Source organism: Fundulus heteroclitus, unplaced genomic scaffold (assembly GCF_011125445.2).
Source record: "Fundulus heteroclitus isolate FHET01 unplaced genomic scaffold, MU-UCD_Fhet_4.1 scaffold_446, whole genome shotgun sequence".
NCBI classification, from domain to species: Eukaryota; Metazoa; Chordata; class Actinopteri; order Cyprinodontiformes; family Fundulidae; genus Fundulus; species Fundulus heteroclitus.
In genome coordinates, this window is record NW_023396864.1 from 23,561 (window position 1) to 45,755 (window position 22,195).

Genomic DNA, 22,195 nt, shown 5'->3' on the forward strand with positions numbered 1-22,195 from the left:
GTGATGTGGCAAGTGAATTTCTCCATTCTGAGATCGATAAAGCCTATCTTATCTTATCTTATCTTAACTTATCTTATCTTATCTTATCTTATCTTATCTTATCTTATCTTATCTTATCTTATCTTAGGGACCCCTCACACCCCCACCGTGGACTGTTCTCCCTGCTGCCTTCTAGGAAAAGATTCCGCAGCATCCGCTGCAGATCCACCAGGTTCTGCAAAAGCTTTTTCCCTGTTGCCATCAGACTGTTGAACTGTTGAACTGTTGAACTATAAACTGGACTCTGTACCACATTTGCACATTTGCGTCACTGCATCTCTATCTGGCATTACCAATGCCGCACTTTTAGTTTCCTTTTAACTATTCACAACTCAACGTAAATGCATTTGTGCACAAATGCCTTTTTGCACCATTATTTTTGCACAAAAAATGGTTTGTACATTCTCCTGCACGCTGTGATTGCACACTGTTTTTCTCCTGCACTGTTTACATGTTTACATTTTGATCACTGCTGCACTTTATATTGTAATGATGCCTTAGTTCACCTGGAATCTCACTATACTCCTATAAGCTGTATGCAATGAAATTTCGTTCTGTATGCACTCTGTACATACAAAATGACAAGTAAAGTTGTCTAAGTCTAAGTCTAACATAGTGAGCATCTGTGAGCAGCACAGGAGCTGTGGTTCCGTTTGAGGACAGTGGCTTGCTAAAGTATTCACACCCCTTGAACCTTTCCACACTTTCTCACATTCTAACCACAAAGATAAATATTTTATTGTAATCTTATGTAAAAGTCCAACACAAAGTCGTATATAACTGTAAAGTTAGGGCTGGGAAACAATTAAAAATTTTGATCGCGATTAATCGCATAATTTGCCCGATTAATCATGATTAATCGCATTGTATGCACAAACTCCAAGAATGAATTCAAAAGTAGTGTAAAGAGCACTTTTATTTTAATGTTCTGCTGCCATATGAACAAAAGTGTTGTAACATTTGTAGCACTTATCTTATTTTATACTGGATATTTTCAACCCATCTATTGAATTTTGTGCACTAGTTGATCTTTTCTTCATAAGAGAACAGCAAGCACTGCAGGCAAAATATGGCCTTTTTGACCTGCTGTATATTAGCCAGTCCCTAAGCTTGATGTACCATGAAACTGTTGACCTTTTGGGTTTTGTGGTTTTTATTTTATTATTACAATTAAATAATAATAATAACAATAATGTTATGTTCAGTGTTTTTTCGCTAATCCACCTCTTATATATTTCAATCCTTATGTAATTTTGTCTGTGTTGTGTGCACCTGCCTGTTGCTTTAATCCTATAAATTTCCCCGTCGTGGGATAAAAAAAGGATTAGCTAATGTTATCTTATCTTAAATAACACTTTTTAATATATGTACTGGGTTCTTTCAAGGTCTTAATTACATGTTATGTGTGGGCTCCAGTAACAAATGATAGATAATATCTACTTTGAAAGTTAACATGAACTGCTGCTGAAGATGACCACTGATCTACCTGGATGTTCCATGGAGGACTGAAACGCCTCAGTCAGAGACGTCTGTGGGTCTGTCGGGGCAATGACAGAAGTTTCGTCTCCTCTCTCCGTTTCTGTGGCTTGACGTTTTCATGTTTTTTCATGTGCATAGATAAATTTGTTGTGTTTCCACTGAAATGAACCGGCTTTTTACAAAACATACAGCTTGATTTCATTTACGGTATTAAAATAAAGCCAAACGGCTTTCCGCTGCTGTGGTCTCTCTCAGCTGTGTGTGTGATGAGTTTGTGTGAGAGCTGAGTGGGCGGGCCAGGCTGAGCCTGCGTGCTGATTGGCTGGCGCCGTTGAGCCATGTACGAGAGGGGAGGGGGAGCGGGAGAGTGCTGCCGTAAGACAGCGCGCTGCATCAAGTGCACGTGCTGACTGACATTGCCTGAAAGCATGTGAGCAACATGCGTTAATGCGCGATAAAATAAATATCGCCGTTAATAGTCTAATGAATTAACGCAAAATTAACTCGTTAACTTGCCCAGCCCTATGTAAAGTATAAAGAAAATTATACATGATTTGTTTTTGTTAATTCAATTCAATTCAACTCAATTCAATTTTATTTATATAGCGCCAATTCATGAAACATGTCATCTCGAGGCTCTTTACAAAGTCAAATTCAATCAGGTTATACAGTTTGGTCAAAATTTCCCATATAAGGGAACCAGTTGATTGCATCAAAGTCCCGACAAGCAGCATTCACTCCTGGAGAAGCGTAGAGCCACAGGGAGAGTCGTCTGCATTGTTGATGGCTTTGCTGCAATCCCTCATACTCATGAAGCATGAAGCGACAGTTATGTGTTTTTTTTATAAATAAAAAAACTGAAAAGGGCATTGTGCAAAAGTATTCAACCACCATGAGTTGCTGAATACCTTTGCAGTTTGCCAGAAGCAACATGACTTCTAGCAAATTGAGAAACAGGACTTCTTATGTTTTTTTGCCACTGTTCCATGAAGACCACATTTGTGCACAACTAATAGTTGACCTGTGGAAAGATTTCCCCACCTGAGCTGTGGATCTCTGCAGTTCCTCCAGAGTCACCACGGACCTCTTGGCTGCATTTCTGATCAGTGCTCTCCTTGTCTTGGTGGGTTTACAGCTGTGTCGTACTCTTTCCATCTCCAGATGATGGATTGAACAGAGCTCTGTGAGATGTTCAAAGCTTGTGGAACCTTTTTATAGCCTAAGCTGCTTTAAACTTCTCCACAACTTTATCCTGTGTACCTTAGACTCCATGATGCTGTTTGCTCCTCAATACTCTCTTAACAAACATCTGAGGCCATCAGAGCAGCTGTATTTGTACTGAGATTAGACTCTATTCAGTCATCAGCAATCATCAGGCAACTTCTGAAAGCAACTGGTTGCACTCAGGGAAAATGGGGATGAATGTTTGCACGCCGCACTTTTCAGTTCTTTATTTGCAAAACATTTTATTTACATTAGATTCCAATAAAAATAGATTGCATCAACAATTACATTGTTGTTATTCAAAGTTATTCAAATCTAACCTCAAGTGGACAAAAACACACAAATATATTCAACACACACATATATACATATAATACATATAACACATTAGTTATTAAGCAGGAACGAAGCTGAAAGCCAGAATCCCCGCATCATCATCCCTCCACCACCATGCTTCACTGTTGGGTTGAGACGTTTATGCTGCTGGGTTTGGTGCTGGTCCTTTAAGATTTTGGCTCATCTGTGGGACATTGTTCCAGAAGTGAGAAGAGAGAACGGTTCTCTTTGGTTTTTACCATCATGGTAAACGTTCAGCTCTGCTTCTGTCTGTATAGGAGAGTCGCTGGTCAGAATTAACAAACACGTTCCTCTGGAAATACGAGGAACTGGACTGAAGTGTGAGGAGGTCTGGAGAACATCTCGATACCATAAAGGATAATTTAGCAGGAATTCAAACAGTCAGTAAAGGTTAAACTGTAGTTCAGTAACAGCAGAAGAACAAAGAAACAGCGCAGCACCCAGAAATATTTCTGAAAAACCAGAGTAGCAATTAATCTGATTCATCCATTTATTGAACATTTTCTTAAAAAAAATAAACAACAACAACAACAAAAACCTTAAAGCTGCTTCAGAGTTTCGTTGATAGACATAAACCATAAAAACAGAAAAGAAAATTAAACTTTGCTGCCCCAACCTTCTGACTTGTTGACGCACCTCTGGCGCCCCCTACCGTTCACTCTGCAGAAATCACCAAACCAGCTGGTTATTCACGACCCCAGCAGTGAAGGCCACCTGGATTTTAATCACAGGTCTCTTTAAACCACAAAGATTTATATTATTGTTTATCATCTTTTAATCTATGTGGATTTTAAAGTATGAATAAACAGTAAAGACTCACGCAGCACGTTCAGTGTTCATCGTAGGATTTCTAAAACCTCCCAAAACCTCCAGCTTCCATCATCCTGGCTTTGAAAACCAGCTCAGAAGAGTTTTAAAAGAGCTGTTTTATGTCATAGAACCATTAATAATTACTACAGATGAACGATTTCACTCCAAAGGGGAAATTCCTGGAGAAACGTCCACATCTGTAGAAGTCGGAAGTGGTGAAACCAACCTCAACCTCAAGATCCAAAAAAGGGTGAATGAAATGTGCTTCCTCTGCAGGGTGGCCAGGCTCTGGCACAAAGAGAAGGAGAAGAGCTCCTCAATCCAGTGGCTCCACATCTAAAGGAGTCATCTGAGAAGCTTCCTCTGACCACCATGACTCCCTTTGGTGGTTTCAGGACATGTTCCACCAGATGGAGGCGGTGGAGAAGGTGCAGAGAGGACTACATGTCCTTACGGGTTATTCTTTATGCCTCGTATTATAACTAAGACGGCTGCTGTGGCATGATGTACCCTGAAACACAGGAGACAGGATCCTGGTCCATTTGGCTCAGATGGAAGAACTCGTCCAGACTCTGAGGCTGGTATCCGTTCCTCATCTGAAGCTTCGGGTCGGAGCTGGGGGTGCAGTCCTCCCCTGTCATCATCGGGTTGTACGTCGGGTTGGTAAACACCGACCGAGACGAGACGTTTGGACCGGACGAGTTCAGAGCCGGCGAGGCCCAGTATTTCTCAGCTGGCTGGTTCTGGTAGCTGTGGGGAGTCTGTGGAGAAATGAGAGCCGTGCTGTCCTGGGTGTTGTTGTTCAGTGGTTCTCCGCTTTTATAATGCAGCTGTGGGATGTCTGTGTGCTCCTCCGCGTTGTGGCTGAGGTCCGTTTGCAGATAAGGAGGAACTCTTTTAACCTGGAAGATACCAGAGGATGATTCAAAGAATCTCAGTTGTGTTCGACTGCCACGCTCAGGTTGGTGGTGGTAAGGTCACAAAATGCACAGACGTCAACGGGGTGTGAATGCTTTCTGTCTGTGAGAACGTACGGGTGAGGCGAACCAGTCAGGCATTTCTGGTTTGGGGATCTCAGGGTAAAGTTCCTGCTTGATGCTGTTGGATCGGAAAACACAAAAGAGAAGCAAATCAAAGCAAATTAGAGGCATGTTCCTTAGAATGAGGCGGGTCGGGTCGGGTTGGGTCGCTCACCATGTCCAGTGGTGGTAACAGAGGACCGTGATGATCAAGAGGAGGGCAGACACCGCGCACAGAGAAATGATGAAGAGGAAGCTGTCGCCTGGAGAAGAAAAGGGCTTCAGAAATGTGACTAAATGCATTCAGGTCGCCTCAGAACAAATAAACGCTCACAGTTAAAACACAGAACCTGATGGTCTTTCATTTTCAACGTCAGAGTTGAGAAATTATGACCTCTGCTTTGCTTATGACCGATGCATAAATTAATCCCAACTCGTTAGAACTTTTCTCTTATATTTTTCTATTCAGGTATCAATTAATTCATCACAGAAACTTTATTTCTGCTGTGTTTTGGCCCAAACTGTTGAGCTAACGTCATGCCACTGCAGTCACATGATCAGACCGGGACACAGACCGCTGGCGGCCGTAGAAGAGGAGCAGATGAGCTGAAGTCCTGCTTGCAGTGGTTGCAGCCACAGAATGGGATCCCAAGGTTAACCGAGGAGCAACCTTTTCCAACAATCCAGGAACAGTTTGATGATCAAACAGATTTTCCAGTCCCATGGAGCATCAGGCGACAGGACGGCGTTGCTTACGGATCAGAACGGTGAACTGTTGGACCTTTTGGCCAGGAAGCTCCACAAATCTGAACTGCTCTTTGGTATGAAAGAAAGATGGAAGGAAGGAAGCTACATACTCTGGAAATTTATGGTGGCTGTGAGAGTTGTGTCGCCACATTCTCCGACATCCGTCCGGGCCGCCACTTTGAAGGTGTAGGAGCCGGTCTGCAGGTTCTTGGCTGTCAGGCTGGTGTCCTCCGGATTGTCTAAACCAAAACGCAGGAAAAGCTCCAGTTAAAAACTCAGATTTCTAAAACTAAAAATCTTTTTCTGACTTCATGAGCATCCACAGATGTTTGAAACGCCTCTAAGGACCCTGAAGCCTAAGATGTCATCGCCTCCATTGCTGCAGAGTGGAGGCATAACCCAGAGCCCCTACACAAGGTAACATTACCTGTGGTCACGCTGAAGTTTTGCCCGCTTGTTTCCCACCAGTACAGCACGTATCCATGGATAAAAGCGGACTGCTCTCTCAGAGAAACCGGATCCCAGGATATCTCCCCATGGGAGCCCTGCTGTTTGTACTTCAGCGAGGTGAACAGGTTGTCTTTTATTCCTGCAACAGAGGAAGGAAGGCAACGCATGGATGAACAAAGCCTGCTGGCCGTTCTGCCATCACACCGCAGATGACTGCAGCCTCACGTGTCTCCGTGACGTAGCCCTCCATCCTCTCCAGAAGCAGCGCAGATGTCTGGGTGCAGGCGTAGATTGATAACTGGTATCTCAGCCCATCTTTGAAGTTCTCTGAGGATAAACAAGGAGGACATGTAAACCGAGAGCGAAACGCGCAGCGACACTGGTTCTGTGGATATAACTGGACCGTTATATCCACAGATATAATGACAGCTGTGGACATAACTGGACCGTAGACAGAATCTCACTTGATTCTATCCTGACGCTGGTCTGATTGGGAGGCAGTTTTCTCCAGTCCACAGGCTCAGTCCTGTTTGCAGGAACCCAGTCCACAATGTAGCCACAGCTCGCCTCTGGACGGCCAGACCAGGACAGGTTGAAGCCTCCTTCGCTTCCAATGAGCCGGGAAACTTTCATGCTGGTTTTGTCTGGAAATACAGAATCTAAAGGTTAGATTTGGAGAAGTCTGAGTAAACGACAGTGAATAGCCCAAAGCTTGACCCGGCTCCCGAAAGAAGGTGGAGAAACCCCGAAAGATGAGCAATCTCTCAGCATCTACAGCTGAAGGGCTCAAATTCAATTCAATTCATTTCAATTCAATTTTATTTATATAGCGCCAATTCATGAAACATGTCATCTCGAGGCACTTTACATAGTCAAAATCAGTCAGATTATACAGATTGGTCAAAAATTTCCTATATAAGGGAACCAGTTGATTGCTTCAAATGTCCCGACAAGCAGCATTCACTCCTGAAGAAGCATAGAGCCACAGGGAGAGTCGTCTGCATTGTCCATGGCTTTGCAGCAATCCCTCATACTGAGCAAGCATGAAGCGACAGTGGAAAGAAAAACCACCCATTAACGGGAAGGAAAACCTCCGGCAGAACCGCGCTCAGTATGAACGGTCATCTGCCTCGACCAACTGTGGGTTACAGAAGACAGAGCAGAGACACAACAAGAGAGACAAAAAGCACAGAAGCACACATTGATCCAGTAATCGGTTCTACATTAGATGGTAGTAGCGGGTGAGCCGTCTTCTCTGGATGATGTCACAGTTTAACAGAACGTCAGACCAGGTGTGCCTACTATGAAGAAAAAGAGAGAGAGCAAAAAGTTAAAAGCTGAAATGACGACAGTCATTTCAATGTAATACAATGCAAAACTGGAGAACAGTAGACTGAAGAACAGTAGAAATCAGTAGACTGAGAAAATTAGACCCTGATGTCCTCCAGCAGCCTAGGCCTATCACAGCACAACTATAGAGATAGCTCAGGGTAACATGAGCCACTCTAACTATAAGCTTTGTCAAAAAGGAGAGTTTTAAGATTAGTCTTAAAAGTAGACGGGGTGTCTGCTTCACGGACCAAAACTGGGAGTTGGTTCCACAGGAGAGGAGCCTGATAGCTAAAGGATCTGCCTTCCATTCTACTTTTAGAGACTCTAGGAACCACCAGCAGACCTGCAGTCTGAGAGCGAAGTGCTCTGTTAGGAATATACGGGGTAATCAGAGCTCTGATATATGATGGAGCTTGATTATTAAAAGCTTTATACGTTAGAAGGAGAATTTTAAATTCTATTCTTGATTTAACAGGAAGCCAATGAAGGGAAGCTAAAATTGGAGAAATATGATCCCTCTTGTTGATTTTCATCAGAACTCTTGCCGCAGCATTTTGGATCAGCTGAAGGCTTTGAACTGCATTTTGTGGACTTCCTGATAGTAAAGAATTACAATAGTCCAGCCTTGAAGTAACAAATGCATGGACTAGTTTTTCAGCATCCCCCCTGGACAGAATGTTTCTAATTTTGGCGATATTCCTGAGGTGAAAAAAGGAAACTCTGGAAACCTGTTTAATATGGGATTTAAATGACACGTCTTGGTCGAAAACAACACCAAGATTTTTAACTTTATTACCAGAGGCCAAGTTAATACCATCCAAATTAAGTGATTGATTAAGAACTTTATTTTTTGAGGACTCTGGCGCAAAGATTACAACTTCTGTCTTGTCAGAATTTAAATGCAGGAAATTTAAAGTCATCCAGCTTTTGAAGTCATCAAGACATGACTGCAGTCGAAGTAACTAATTGGATTCATCAGGATTTATGGATAAATATAGCTGAGTGTCATCAGCATAACAGTGGAAATTAATCCCATGCTGTCTGATAATTTTGCCAATCGGAAGCATATATATAGTAAATAGAATTGGTCCAAGAACTGAACCCTGTGTTACTCCACAAGTGACCCTAGAGTTTGAGGAAAATTTATTATTAACATGAACAAAGTGGTATCTGTCCGACAGATAAGATTTAAACCAGCCTAATGCTTTTCCCATAATCCCTACAGTATGCTCAAGTCTTTGTAGGAGAATATTGTGATCAACTGTATCAAATGCAGCACTGAGATCTAACAGGACAAGTATAGACACAAGTCCATGATCTGAGGCCATGAGAATAGCATTAGTGACCTTCACCAGAGCTGTTTCAGTGCTATGATGAGCTCTGAAGCCTGACTGAAACTCCTCAAGTAGGTCATTACTTTGTAAATGTTCACATAGTTGATTAGCAACTACTTTCTCAAGAATTTTAGATAAGAAAAGAAGATTAGATATAGGTCTGTAATTTACTAACTCATCTTGATCAAGAGATGGTTTTTTAAGTAAAGGTTTAATAACAGCAACTTTAAAAGCCTGTGGTACATATCCATTTATCAAGGATAGATTAGTCATGTCTAAAATAGGACCACTGATCAGAGGGAATACCTCCTTAAACAACTTGGTTGGGATTGGGTCTGACATACAGGTAGAAGGTTTAGATGAAGCTAAATTTTTTGATAGCTCAGAAAGCTCTACTGCTTTTAAACAGTTCAGACACTCTGCAGGTTCTAAAGATTCCTCCAATGCTGCCTCACTTACTGAGGACGAGGTAATCATGTTTGGGAGGATGCCAATTATTTTATTTTTAATGGAATCAATTTTATTTATGAAGAATCCCATAAAATCATTACTGCTAAGAGCTAAGGGAATGGATGGATCAACAGAGCTTTGACTCTGTGTAGGTTTGGCAACTGTACTGAAGAGAAATCTAGGATTATTCTTATTCTCCTCAATTAATGATGAAAAATATGCTGCTCTAACTCTGCGAAGGGTCTTGTTATACAACAATAGACTGTCCCTCCAGATTAGGTAGGATTCCTCTTGGTGTGTACAGCGCCATTTTCTCTCCAATTTCCTAACATTGTGCTTCAAGGAACGCAGCTCTGAATTAAACCAAGGAGCCAGCTTCCTGTGAATTGGAAGAAACAACATTGCTGCTATTTGCAGGGTATTTCTGCAATACTGACGATATTAAGAGGGGGACAGACTTTTTAAAGTTTGATGCAGCATTGTCAGATAAAGATCTACTATAATGGAACCCTCTTTTGGGGTTGGAGAACTCAGTTAGATTAAACTCAAATGTTATTAAAAAATGATCAGATAGGACAGGGTTGTGAGGAAATACTGTTAATTCTTCACAATCAATGCCATATGTCAGCACAAGGTCTAAAGTATGGAGCCAAGAGTGTGTCGGTTTATGCACATTTTGAGCAAAACCAATTGAATCTAGGATAGTTTTAAAGGCTACGCTAAGGTTATCACATTCTGTGTCAATCATGGGGAAGGGTTACTTGTTGACCTCTGAAAGGTTTTATCTGGATCTAAAACTGCCTCTGAACAAAGTAAAGCCATCAAAAATCTAATCTGAATCAGCTTTAAGACTTCTGATTCTTTTTACTGTCCCCTAATAAAAAGTCTGATCAGGTTGTGTCCAGGATGTGCGGGGTCTGCAGAGATGCTAGCTGACCTTCTCCCGACCCCAGACCTGTACATCATCTGAAGCCTGGTACCCCCACTCCCCCCGACAGTTCCCATCGTACCTGGACTGATGACAGGGAGGGTGATGGCCGATGGCGATGAGCTGCCATTTTTGTTCTTCGCTGTAACCTTGATGACGTATTGTCCACCGGTGTCCAAACAGAGAGTGTGACTGTGGGCGCTGGGAGGCACGTCGGTTTTCTTCAGTTGGTTTGAGTCGCTGGTTCTGGCCCAGGTCACCTCGTATCGCATGATTTCTCCGTGGCTCTGGTGGTCCAGAGGCCTCTGCAGAAACAGCAGGACTTCAGCTTACCACACAGGGGAGAAAGGTCGCTTCATGTGATATGAATATTATTCTGAAGTCACTATGGCCCCACGGCACTCGGACATGTGAGCACGGGCTACTGATGATTGTCTAGGATAGACTGTCTTTGTTTTGTCTCATGCCAAGGCAACTATCGAGTATTAGGGAGAGCCGAAAGCGAGGAGGGGCAGAGACAGGCAGACACAGACTGCAGTGGGACCGAGAGGTGTGATTACTTTCCATCTATGTGATCTCTGCTCTGTTTTTCAATAAAAGTGCTGGAACTTCATCACTCCACTGTCTCCTTATTCAGTAACTCATGGAAGTCAGTTATTGTTTAGAACTCTGACAACACTTCATAAACGCAGCTGTGAGCTGTTGCAGTCATGATTAAAGGAGAGTTTTGAAGCTTCACCAGAGGACATCACCCAAGGTTTTCATATTGACCAGAGATCGTTGTGCAGACGAGAAGGTGGAGATCATTCGCATATTTTCACATATGCATCATTGCATCCTTATAAATGCATTCTTACACAAATTATTTCTGCACATACGAATGGTTTTTAAGAAATACTCACCTGTACACTGTGATCGCACACAGTCTCTTTCTCCTGCACTGTTTACATTTCAATTGTTGTAGTGTTAAATCACTGCTGCACTGCGGTAATTTTATCCTGTAATTTACTTTACCCTGTAATCTACTGCAATTCACTGTAATTTTCAAGCTGTATGCAAACGAAGTTTCGTTCTGTATGCACTCTGTGCATACAAAATGACAAATAAAGCTGTCTAAGCTCTCTAAGTCTAAGATTTGATGAGGTGATCTCCTTCTTTCTCAGGGAGGGAGCAATTATCAGGGCTCAGTTTAAGATTTGTGATAATCGCCAGGAAACATATGAGCTGTCCAAGGATGTCCACAAAGACACTCAATGTTTTAAAGGTGAGAAATAAAATGATAAAAGCAGTAAATGGATGGATTTGTAGATTTTAGATTTTTCCAAAAGGGAAACACAAGCCTCAACATGTTTGTAGAGCAGAATTAATATCCTCCAGTCTTACAGTCTGGATGATTTTGTTTGGTAACAACAGGGGCTCTGAAAAAGCTTTCTTGAGGCTCTGAAGTTTGGAGATGCCCACACTTTAGGAGAGCTTCACACTCCAATGATCCTGAGCTGCAGACTCACCTTCCAAACGATCAGCGTCTGGTTTCCCTTCTCCTCCATCCACACGTTGAGAGGATCTGGAACTGTGGGGGAAACAGGTTAAACATTCAGTTTTCAGAATCATTTAAGAGTTAGTTTAGCTGATTATTCAGTGTAGCTGTGGTACAATTTTCTGGGTCATTTCAAAGCTTTTTGGCTTCCTAAATCGTCCCGCAGAGGGGAGATGTGTCCATCCCTTAGGAAACAGCGTGCTGCAACACTGAGCAGTGCAATCTGTGGTCGAGAGTCTTGCTCAGGGACCCAGAGTGATGGACTGAGTTTTGAACCGGCAACCTTTGCAGCTTCTCCAAAAAGCAAACAAGTGGCTCTCTAACCAATAGACCACCACTGCCATGGCATAAATCCACGTAGAAAACATTTTTACATACATTGACAATGGTTAAAATGGCATAGCTAGGACTAAGTCATAAAAAGATTTATTACTTGAACATAATTGTAATGATAGATTATAAAAGTGTTGAAATTGTGACAAGGAGGACAAATTAGATGCAAATATGTGTAATGGGGAACTTTACATGGATTCTACATTTTAGACAGAAATGCAGGATTAATAAGCAACGGCTTCTTCCTACTCCTTTTTAAACTTGAGATAAGATTTTTCCTTATATGTTCGAAATAAGTGTTTCAGCTTTCAAAAAGAGAAAAAATAAGGTATTGTGACAGTCAGTGCCAGACTAGAGATTGTCTTGAATACATCTAAAGTCTGGTGAGGAGATCTTAAAATGACCTTAAGAAAAGTAGCTAAAGTAGAAGAATGTTCGGATCGAAGGTGTTGGTGTGCTCTGCGTCAGATACCCACCATCACCCAACGTGCGAAGGGTCACGTTTTGGCTCCATGTGCCCCATTTCCAGAAATGTTCAGCTGTTCTGCACCGGACCTTCACTTGATATTCCCAGTTTGGTCTCAGATCAGTTAAAATGGCAACTTTCAACCCGACACCGTGTTCAATCTGGGGAAACTAAGTGGACAAAAGAGAGTTTAAGTTTAAGATTTTTTACAAAGGGATGTCTCCTGTTCCTTTTTATCCTCACTGAAGACGTACATGCCCCTCTGTGTCTGTGATGTTGGTCTGGCACGTCAGGCTCAGGTTATCGTACCGCTTCACAGTCCACCTCCAGCTAAGTTTGGCAGTCCTGGCGTTTACATCAGCAACTGTTAGCTCATGTGGAGCCAACATGTGAACTGAAACAAAGAGAAACTGTGACAGCTGAATTCAGTTAAAGAAGTCAGGTGGTTTTAGCTTCCAAAAGGCTGTAAAAAGTACCTCTCTTGGTCAGATCTGCAGTGTCTTGGATCTCCACCTTTCCAAGGCGGTTCCAAGCTGTTAGAGTCCAGTTCTTCTCACCAACTTCGACCTTTAGCTTTTTAGAGCATCTTCCTTTATTTTCAGAGTCACATTTACTGCAAGACAAAAAATAGGCTTTGATCATACCCACAAAACATGAACAAGGAGAGCATATGAAATATTACACTATCATAATTTATTTAACAACACCTCCTCAAACAAATTGTAGAGGGGAAATCCTGAGCCATCACCATGATCCATAGAACCACCATCAGCAGCAATGTCTCTCAGCAGGGATTTTTTAGTCCGACTATTAGTTTTAAACATTGCAGAGGAGTTGTGGAGCTCTTCTAAGGCTTTAGTTTACTGAGGTTTGAGGTTGATTATATGGCTATGTATTATACAAGCTTCGGCTGTGGTGAAAAAGTACCTCTGGTTCTTTCTTGGTTTCTACACAGACATATTTGGATCATTTCCTTTTACCTTCCATCCAGCTGATACTGTGTCGGACTCTTTACTCCCACCATTGTGCCTCTTCCTTCCCTCCAGAGACATTCCACTGACTCCAGATCCCGAGTTTCACACCGAAGATCTCTAACATCAGGTGGGTCTGAGTCAGAAAGTTGAGTTTACTCACTAGTATGAATAGTTTCATGGAACCAGAATTTCACAGAGAACTTACAGCCAATAAAAACAGTAGATCCATAGTGTCCCTTTGATGGTTCTTTGGTCATACACAAGACATCAAGACCCTGAGCTGGGACTTCCTCCAGCTGCAAAGTCAGGGCGTATCTCTGCTCACTGATCTTGGTGGTGCTCATGTTTCTGCCTGTGGGTCTATCCAGAAACATCTTATCAAACTTTTCACCATCTGGGACGATACAGCAGAAGGTGGCGGTGCTGCCAACATCAAACACCGCATCCTGAGGGAAGACTCTTTCCCCACCAGAGCCGGTTTGACCTCCAGAAGAACCAAAAGAGCGTTAAAACACAGCATTAGGTGTAGGACTGAAGGGTTTTGATGTAAGCTGAGGTTGCTATTTACCAGGAAGAGTCTTCTCTTGTTCCAGCTGGCTCATCTGGTTTTGGACTAGGGATCTCAGCCTGAAGGTGTGAGAAGCACACTCCAACGGCAAATAAGACGTCCAGTTCCAGGAATGAGTCGATCCAAAGTGGTCCGGCATCACAGAGACTTTATCCTGAAATATTTCCACAATCATGTCAGCGGCAGAGTCGGCAAGTGGGATTGTTAGTCATAAACCACGGCAATGAACTCACAGAATAAACTTCTTTGTTTTCAATGAGAACTGTCATATTGTAGGTGATCGGGTCATTCAGAGCCAAGCATGATGCGTCGTCTTCCCACTCTGCCAGGAGCGTCTGACCCAAACCCCAGACGGTTAGGTTCTGAGGTCCGCATCGTGAAACACCTGGGAAAGAGATAGTCATTGTTGCTGAGCTCCTTGTTTTGATCAAGGGGGAAAATGACAGGCAGTATCATTAGTGAAGCATCATTAAATTGTACATTGACTGTCCATGTACAATTTTAAAACCAAATTTTGCTGCTTTTATTTATTTCTTCACTGCATGTCTCCTCTTATTTACTTTTATCTGAATGTTATGTTGTCTGTGTACTTAGTCTGGTAAATATGTCTTGTCTTCACCGTGGGACAGTGAGAAACGTAATTTCGATCTCATTGTATGTCTGGAGCATATGATGAAATTGACAATAAAGTTGATTGATTGATTGATTGATTGATTGATTGATTAAAGGAAAATTAGTTTATATTTTTTAATCTTCATATTGAATTTGAACGTTTGACTCGGACGTAGATCTGGAAGGTGACGTTTCAGATTTGCTGGACCTTCTACGTTTCAACCCTCACCTACGGTCATCAGATAGGGATCATGTCCTAAAGAATGAGAACCTTTTGTTGGGCCATCTCAGTACTGATAGACTACACCTCCCAGCATTCATTGCTGCTCTAACGTCACCGACCAAAACAATGAAACGTGACGACACTTCCTGCCCATTAGCCAACTTGGACAAAGGCAGAGAGATCGGAGCAGAGCTCAACTCGGAGTGGGGATCCACACTAACAGGCAAGTTTTGCTCTCACACTCATCTCTTCAGCCTTCAAAGGAACTAAAGGAAGCTGCAAGGTTTAGCTGTTTGTGCATCTGGCAAATCTCACTCGCCTGTGCAAATTCTCAGCCATCTAGGTCACGGCAAAAACAAACACTGACAAGGATTCCTGGATGGATGTCCAAATGTTTTCAGAAAAATACTGATGGAAAGTCGGATTGACTCCGCTTTAAGCCAATTTGTGGGAGCCCTAAAATCTCTGTTTGTGTATCCAGTAACTTTACCTTCTTGGATGAAGAACATGGATCAGGAGCCTGTCATCAAAGTGTGTGGAGGACCAACACAAAGTAGTGGAAGGAAAAGGACGCTTGACTTTCAAAATGCTTCAGAACCAGAATGGTCTGGTGTGCATTTGGTTTCACACCAGGTTAAAGGTGCATGGTGCAAGTTCTGATGTTAAATACTACTTATTTGCCATGCATGCCCTAATTGACCAACGTGTAAAAAGAGTTTTCCTCTCTTTACTGCAGTTGCCTTTATAGGCTGGATTAGTCAGTTCATGAGAAAGTGATTCGGGTCAAATCCCCCGGGTGTGCGCGTTGATGTGACGGGCAGTGCGCTCTCGTTCACCTAGCTACCTTGTTGAGTCTCCACCGTAATTAATGCACTAGTAAGAAAACACAGGGTAGCTTTTGTTATGGAAATATATAATTACTTATATGATAATAGTGTATTTTAAAGTTATACAGATATCAACTTTAACCCAGTAACCTAAAGATGAGAATGTGTGCAGAACAAAGGTGGATTCAGACTTCAGCAAGCGTGTACCAGCCACCGCACGGTAATTTATGAGAGCCTTGTGGAAACAGATAGTGCCTCTAAAATTCCTTTCTCAAGGTCTCACTGTTATTTCAGTTAACTCCCGGGACCCAACTAAGGCAATAGATTACATTTTAACGGTCAAGCGTCAGGAAACACATGTTTTAGCAGACTCAGTGTCTGCACTACACTGAGAGGCAGATCAGGGGAGGGTTGGTCCGGCCCCCTTCTGGAGCCGCCCCTGGGTTAAAAAGCATGATACAAACGTGTAAGCGCTGAGACACTTCTTACGACTCGGGCAGAGCATTTTTGGGACAAGGTTAAGGTATCCGCGGAGGTGATAAAACTTGTAAGTGTCTCCCATTTTGGAATTCCAAATTGTAATAAATATATGTCAAACTGTTTTTGCCTCTGAATTCACTGTCACTTCTGTGGCCAAATCATCGAACGGGTGAAACGAGACGGGCCGTTATGTGAACGGACCCTCATAAGTCTCGTCACTTTCTTACCTCAGTAGATATCACACCTAGAAACAAAAGCACAGTCACCGCTGCAGATGGTTTTCCTCTTCTCCCATGCATGTGTACAACACTGGTGTCATTTCAACTTGTCGCCAGAGGGGGCAGACGTCTGCAAATACCCTGGATCTTACGCTATGCTCCTTTAACTCTTACTAGGGCTGGGCACTGAGCTATATAATACACTGGAGTGCTGATTTTGCCAAAAAACTGAAGTCACTGGCCGCCATCTTGCTACTCCCTACTCTCACAGAATCCCACAGGATTTGGTTGCAACAACAAGCAGTTTTCTGGCTGTGTAAAAACGTTTCAGATAATTCTACAGTCAGTGGATGTACTAACACTATCAACTACTAGGAAATTATGTGCTGAAATAATTTACATGTTATTCATATTAAACATATAAGTATGTGTATATGTATATATGTATATATATGTAAATATATGTTTTTGTATATTATTTATATATTTAGAAATGTTATATATATATATTTATTTATTTAAATAAATAAGATGCTAAATATTTCAGCACATGACTTTCACAGTACTTGATAGTTTTAGTACATAACATAAACGTATATGGCATTTGACATTTTAAAAGTTTTAAGCCCCCCTGAACATGAGAAAATCCTCGTTATTCCATGCTGTAGCGCACATATTCCCTAGTTACTGGAGGAAAATAGGGAGTACCAATATGGCGGCTGGTGGCTTCAAAGCAACTCGTTCTAACAGCGGGCGATTAGCACTCCAGTGTATTATATAGCTCAGTGGGGCTGGACGATATAGAAAAAAAGCTTATCGATAAAAAAAAATGCACATTGATCGATATTGATAATTATTGAAAATATCTAAAACCGTATTTTATGTGCAGCTCTGCCTGGACATTTTATGATATTGCTAAATGATTTAATTTTAATAAAGAAACCAAACACAGAATTCCAATTAAATCTTTATTTAACCAACTTTTTTAACCATAACACAACGTATTTAAAAATAACTTAAGAGACCTGAGTTATGTTATTAAAGACTTTATTATTAAATAAAGACCAAAATAAATACACCAAATAAATAAATACATAAATAAATAAATAAAATAGCCTATTTAGGTGGGAATAGTACACTAGTTACTTCTCAGGTTTCATAACTAAGAGGCTGACGCAGGTCCGAGGTTGTGGCATGTAAGGACACAGATTTCAGCTCATTTTGCACTGATTCACGGCACTCGTTGCACAATTAGGGAGCGCTGTTAGAGAAAAAACTCTAAGTAGTGACTGTAGCATCAACTAATAAGATAGGCTGAAAGGAAGGACGGAAAACTGTTTCTATCAAACTTTTATCGACCCTATTTTTTCCTATTGCACCACACGTCTATCGATCGATATATATTGTTATTGAATTATCGTCCAGCCCTCACTCTTACATGCCAAAATTTAATCCAGAGCAATTAGTTTCCTTCTAATCAGTAACTGGAGTCCATATCTCTTTAACTTAATCTGTTTATTCCATGTTAACCTGAAGGCAACATGAAGTTTGGAGGTCTGTAGCGATTTACTCTACAGAAAGTTTATGATCTCTCCTCACTCTGCTCTTCAGCATCTGGATTGGATACACCTGTGACCATGGAAGTGGTGGAACACCAGATTTCAGGTATTAGGATGGGGGAGCAAATACTTTTGACAATATGGTGAATATACATATTTTGGAAAAAAAAAAATATTTTTTAGTATTTGTGCTAAAATGTCCTCATTCAGAACAAGCCAGAAGCAAAGCCAAATTTCTAAGTGTATGAACCAACTTGGTGTCATTATTTGTGTACTGAACCCGAACTGAACCACACACAGAGCTTAGTTTGTGAGTTTTATTGAATGATGAGGAGTGGTGGAAGCAGGAGACCAGAGAGGTAGAACCAGGCTGGAGCTGGCAAGCAGGAAGAAACCAAAGCACGGAGGCAGCATTACCAGAAGCACAGCAGAACGGAGACTTGGAACCAGGACTACAGCAGGCTGGCGGAGAATAGAGGAAACTTCCGGCTGGACGAGACTGGATGAGGTGAGCAGCAGAAACAGAGGTAAGGCAGGAAAAACAAAACGAACCGACGAGGAATGACAGAATGCAGTGAGCTTAAATAGTGAGGCTGACAGGTGTGCTGAATGCTGGCTGATTAGTAGCTGACAGGTGTGGATGATTACTGAACTGGACACTGGAGCTGTTTGGAAGGTGGAAAGTGTCCTGAGCATGTGCATGGTGCCGCAGACTGCATCATGACACTTGGAGATAAAGGCTGATTCAGTCTGATTTATTAATTAGTCCCAGGCAAATTAATAACTAAAATTCCTTTGAACATTTTAGCCCTTAGTTTCCCTCATTCAAACTGAAAAGCAATAAAAAGCCCCTCTGTTTGTGGTTTTGTATCGTCCACCAGACCCTTGCTCTCCGTTTTTGAATCAACTCCCAGTTTTGGTCCATGAGGCAGACTCTTTGTCTGACTAGGCTTAAAACTTTCCTTTTTGACAAAGGTTCTTGTCAGAGTGGCTCATGTTACCCTGAGCTATCTCTGTAGTTACGCTGCTATAGGCTTAGACTGCTGGAGAACATCAGGGTCTATTTCTCTCTCTCTGCTGAGTTCTCCTACTGCTCTCCAATCTGCATTGTTTGTTGTTATTTCGTCTTAACTTCTTGTTCTCTGTCATTTTTATCTCCATAGAAGGTACACCTGGTCTGGTGTGCTGTTAGCTGTGACATCATCAGGGGAGGCAGATCATCCTCTATTACCATCTACCATAGAAAGTACTCCTGGGTCAATGTGAGCTTCTGTGCTTTCTGTGTCTCTGCTCTGTCTTCTCTAAGCCCCAGTGGGTGGAGGCAGATGAGCGTTCACACTGAGCCTGGTTCTGGTTCTGCTGGAGGTTCTCCTCCCTGTTAAAGGGGAGTTTTCCTCTCCACTGTTGCTTCATGCATGCTCAGTATGAGGGATTGCTGCAAAGCCATCAACAATGCAGACGACTGTCCACTGTGGCTCTACGCTCTTTCAGGAGGAGTGAATGCTGCTTGGAGAGACTTGATGCAACCTGCTGGGTTTCCTTAGAGAGGAAACTTTTTGACCAATTTGTATAATCCGATTGAACTTGACTTTGAGTCACACGTGTTGTGAATTGAGGCTATATAAATAAAATTTAATTGAACTGACTTCTGATAGCATCAGCTGGAGAAACAGTCAACAGGCCCATGGTAACTCTGGATCAGCTGCAGAGATCCACAGCTTAGGTGTGAAAACAAACTATTAGTTGTGCCCTCCTTGGGTTTTATGGAAGAGTGCAAAGAAGAAAGTTACAGGAAGTTCTATTAAGTTTGCTATGAGCTGTGTAGAAGAAACTGTAAACAGGAAGTTGCTCTTATCAGAGGAGACCAGAACTGACCTTTCTGGCCAACAAACGCGACACAAACTGCTCATCATCCTGAACACACTATTCCTGCAGAGAAACATGCTGGCAGCATCAAACTGATGGGGAGATGGATGGAGCTAAATCCAGGACAACAATGGAAGGAGACCCGTTAGAGGCTGCAGAAGACCTGAGACTGAGGTGGAGGTTCACCTTCCAGCAAGACAACCACCCTGAACATGCAGCCAGAGATATTATGGGATGGTTTAGATCAAAGCAGATTCATGGGTTAGAATGGCCTAGTCAAAGTCCCAGATCTGTATCCTACTGAAAATCTGTGACAGGACTTGAATACTGATGCTCCCAGATGTTCTCAGTCCAATCTAAGTGAGCAGGAGATGCTCTACAAATGAAGAATGAGCAACAACCTTCAGTCTGTAGATGTTCAAAGCTGGTCTGCATGTTTCTGATTCACTTTTAAGGATTTAGAAAAACTGACATCAGTTCATAACTACTTCCAACATGGCTGACCCATTTTAAAACTCTTAGCTGGTTCTTCGTTTCCTGCACTCTGAGCCTTTCAGTGAAACCTGCTAGATTTTCTTCCTTTCATGCAAAAACATTAAAGCTGGTTTTGTGCAGAAATAGTATACTGTTAGAAGTAAACCCAGAGATAGGAGAAGAGGACGGAGAACTCACCTGTTTGCTGTCCGTTTTGTTCACTCAGACTGAACAGAAGCAACAAGAAAAGCCAGGTCACAATCATTTTCATCCTCCTTCTCCTTATCTGCTCCCACACGTTGTGATTATTTAAACTGTCAACCATCCACTCTGTTTTAGATGTAATTAAAAGAAAATAAAGAGGTCCGGATCACTCAGAGGGATCCTAGAGCTTTGAGTCAAACTGAATGATGTCGGAGTGTTGGGTTACTCCCAGAAGCAGCCCTCCCTGCAGACGCAGCCAACCGAACGTACTGTGCAAATGCAGGAGTTCACAGAGATTGTGAAATCCATGAGGACCTCCTAACAGGAAACGGAGCGGCTGCATTCCAGTAACTGTTAATCAGAGTGGCCAGATCAGACATGCAACAAGAGCGCCGAGTTGCCTGGAAATGACTTCAGCAAAAATAACCATAGCTGGTTTAATAGGCACAGAAACGAAACCACAAGCAAAATATTTTATTCCATGGAAAGCAAACTGTGGCCCGGACTGTGACGTAATCCGGGAAACAGACCGTGGGATTAAAAACATGGCATGTTTGATCAGCTCTGAGCAGAGCAGTAATCTGATGATTCAGCAGTTCAGCCAACGTCCTAAAAATGAGGAACAAAAAAGGAAGTTATGGTGAGAAATGTACAACTTTTCTTCTCGCCACAGGATTACGATTCAGGGAAAAGTGCGGATAAGCAGAACCAGTCAGAACATGTTTACACTCTGTTTATTGTCAGCTAATGAAATGCATTGGTATTACGCATCGTATCAGTGTGGCCGGTTGGTTTGATATCGTTTATCTAAATACTCTCAGCTGGTGTTACAAAATCACAGGAATTTTCTAGCTTGGAAAACTTTACCTGAGAATTTATACAAATTTATGAGGAAAAATTCCTGGGTAATGAATTTTTTTCAGCATAATTGTTAAAAAAAAAAAAGAACCCAATATCTACCCAAGTACCAAGGAGTACATATTCCAGCTAATTCCCACAATACCAATGAAAAGTTTCCAGGCTGCAATATTTCCAAAATGCTCGACTTTAACTGACTACCAAAGCAGCCTTAAGTGATGGAAAACAACTTTTTCAGGTTTAATTTATGCTGACGTTCCAGCATAAATTACTTCAATGACCTTTTCTAACTTCCCATATCAGCCAGCTGTGCTGCAGTCTTAACCCTAGCTGGTACCTGAAGAGGAGCTTTTTATCAGAGTTCTCTCTGCTAGTGCTACAGCTACCGTACATATCAGCTAATTAAACTATACCACACCTTGCTACAGCTGCAACTTCTTACTTACTAATTACTGTCCCAAATTTTATTTTATTATTTAGGGCCATCAGAGTAAAAGAGCCAAATATATAATTTCATATAACAAATTTTCAGATTTTTATTTGTTATGATTTGCATTCTTTTACATCCACTTCTCAGTGATCTGCCGCTTTGTGGCAATTAGTCTCTTAAAATCACAATGAAACACACTGAGGTTCATGGTTGGAACTGGATGAAAAGTAGAAAGGTTGAAGATGTGTGATTAATTTCAGCTGCTTCTCCTTTGGAAGGAAATCCTCATTTATTTGTTAAACTCATAAGATACTCTGGGGGTTTTCTTCCCAGACAACATGACAGCTGTACAAAGTCAGAGGTTATTGATAATTTCTAATATATTGAGCTGAGGTCA

At 41.9% G+C, this 22,195-nt stretch overlaps 1 protein-coding gene across 2 annotated transcripts; it reads right to left on the bottom strand.

Annotated features, from left to right (window-relative positions):
• Positions 1–2,971: 2,971 nt before the first annotated feature.
• Positions 2,972–20,878, bottom strand: LOC105936606 (oncostatin-M-specific receptor subunit beta). Of its 2 annotated transcripts, XM_036131619.1 has the most exons (18): positions 19,613–19,674; positions 18,384–18,455; positions 14,281–14,432; positions 14,048–14,201; positions 13,685–13,963; positions 13,486–13,612; positions 12,982–13,118; positions 12,760–12,899; positions 12,516–12,675; positions 11,678–11,739; positions 10,252–10,474; positions 6,590–6,769; positions 6,351–6,452; positions 6,103–6,264; positions 5,786–5,914; positions 5,104–5,191; positions 4,944–5,007; positions 2,972–4,811 (listed from the first exon to the last, which is right to left on the bottom strand). In XM_036131619.1, exons 1-18 carry the CDS (start codon positions 19,650–19,652, stop codon positions 4,392–4,394), a joined length of 2,691 nt encoding a protein of 896 aa, XP_035987512.1. In that variant the 5' UTR covers positions 19,653–19,674; the 3' UTR covers positions 2,972–4,391. The 2 variants fall into 2 exon arrangements, with proteins under 2 accessions (XP_035987512.1, XP_012732977.2); XM_012877523.3 differs by lacking the exons at positions 18,384–18,455; positions 19,613–19,674 and adding an exon at positions 20,505–20,878.
• Between the last annotated feature and the right edge of the window lie 1,317 nt (positions 20,879–22,195).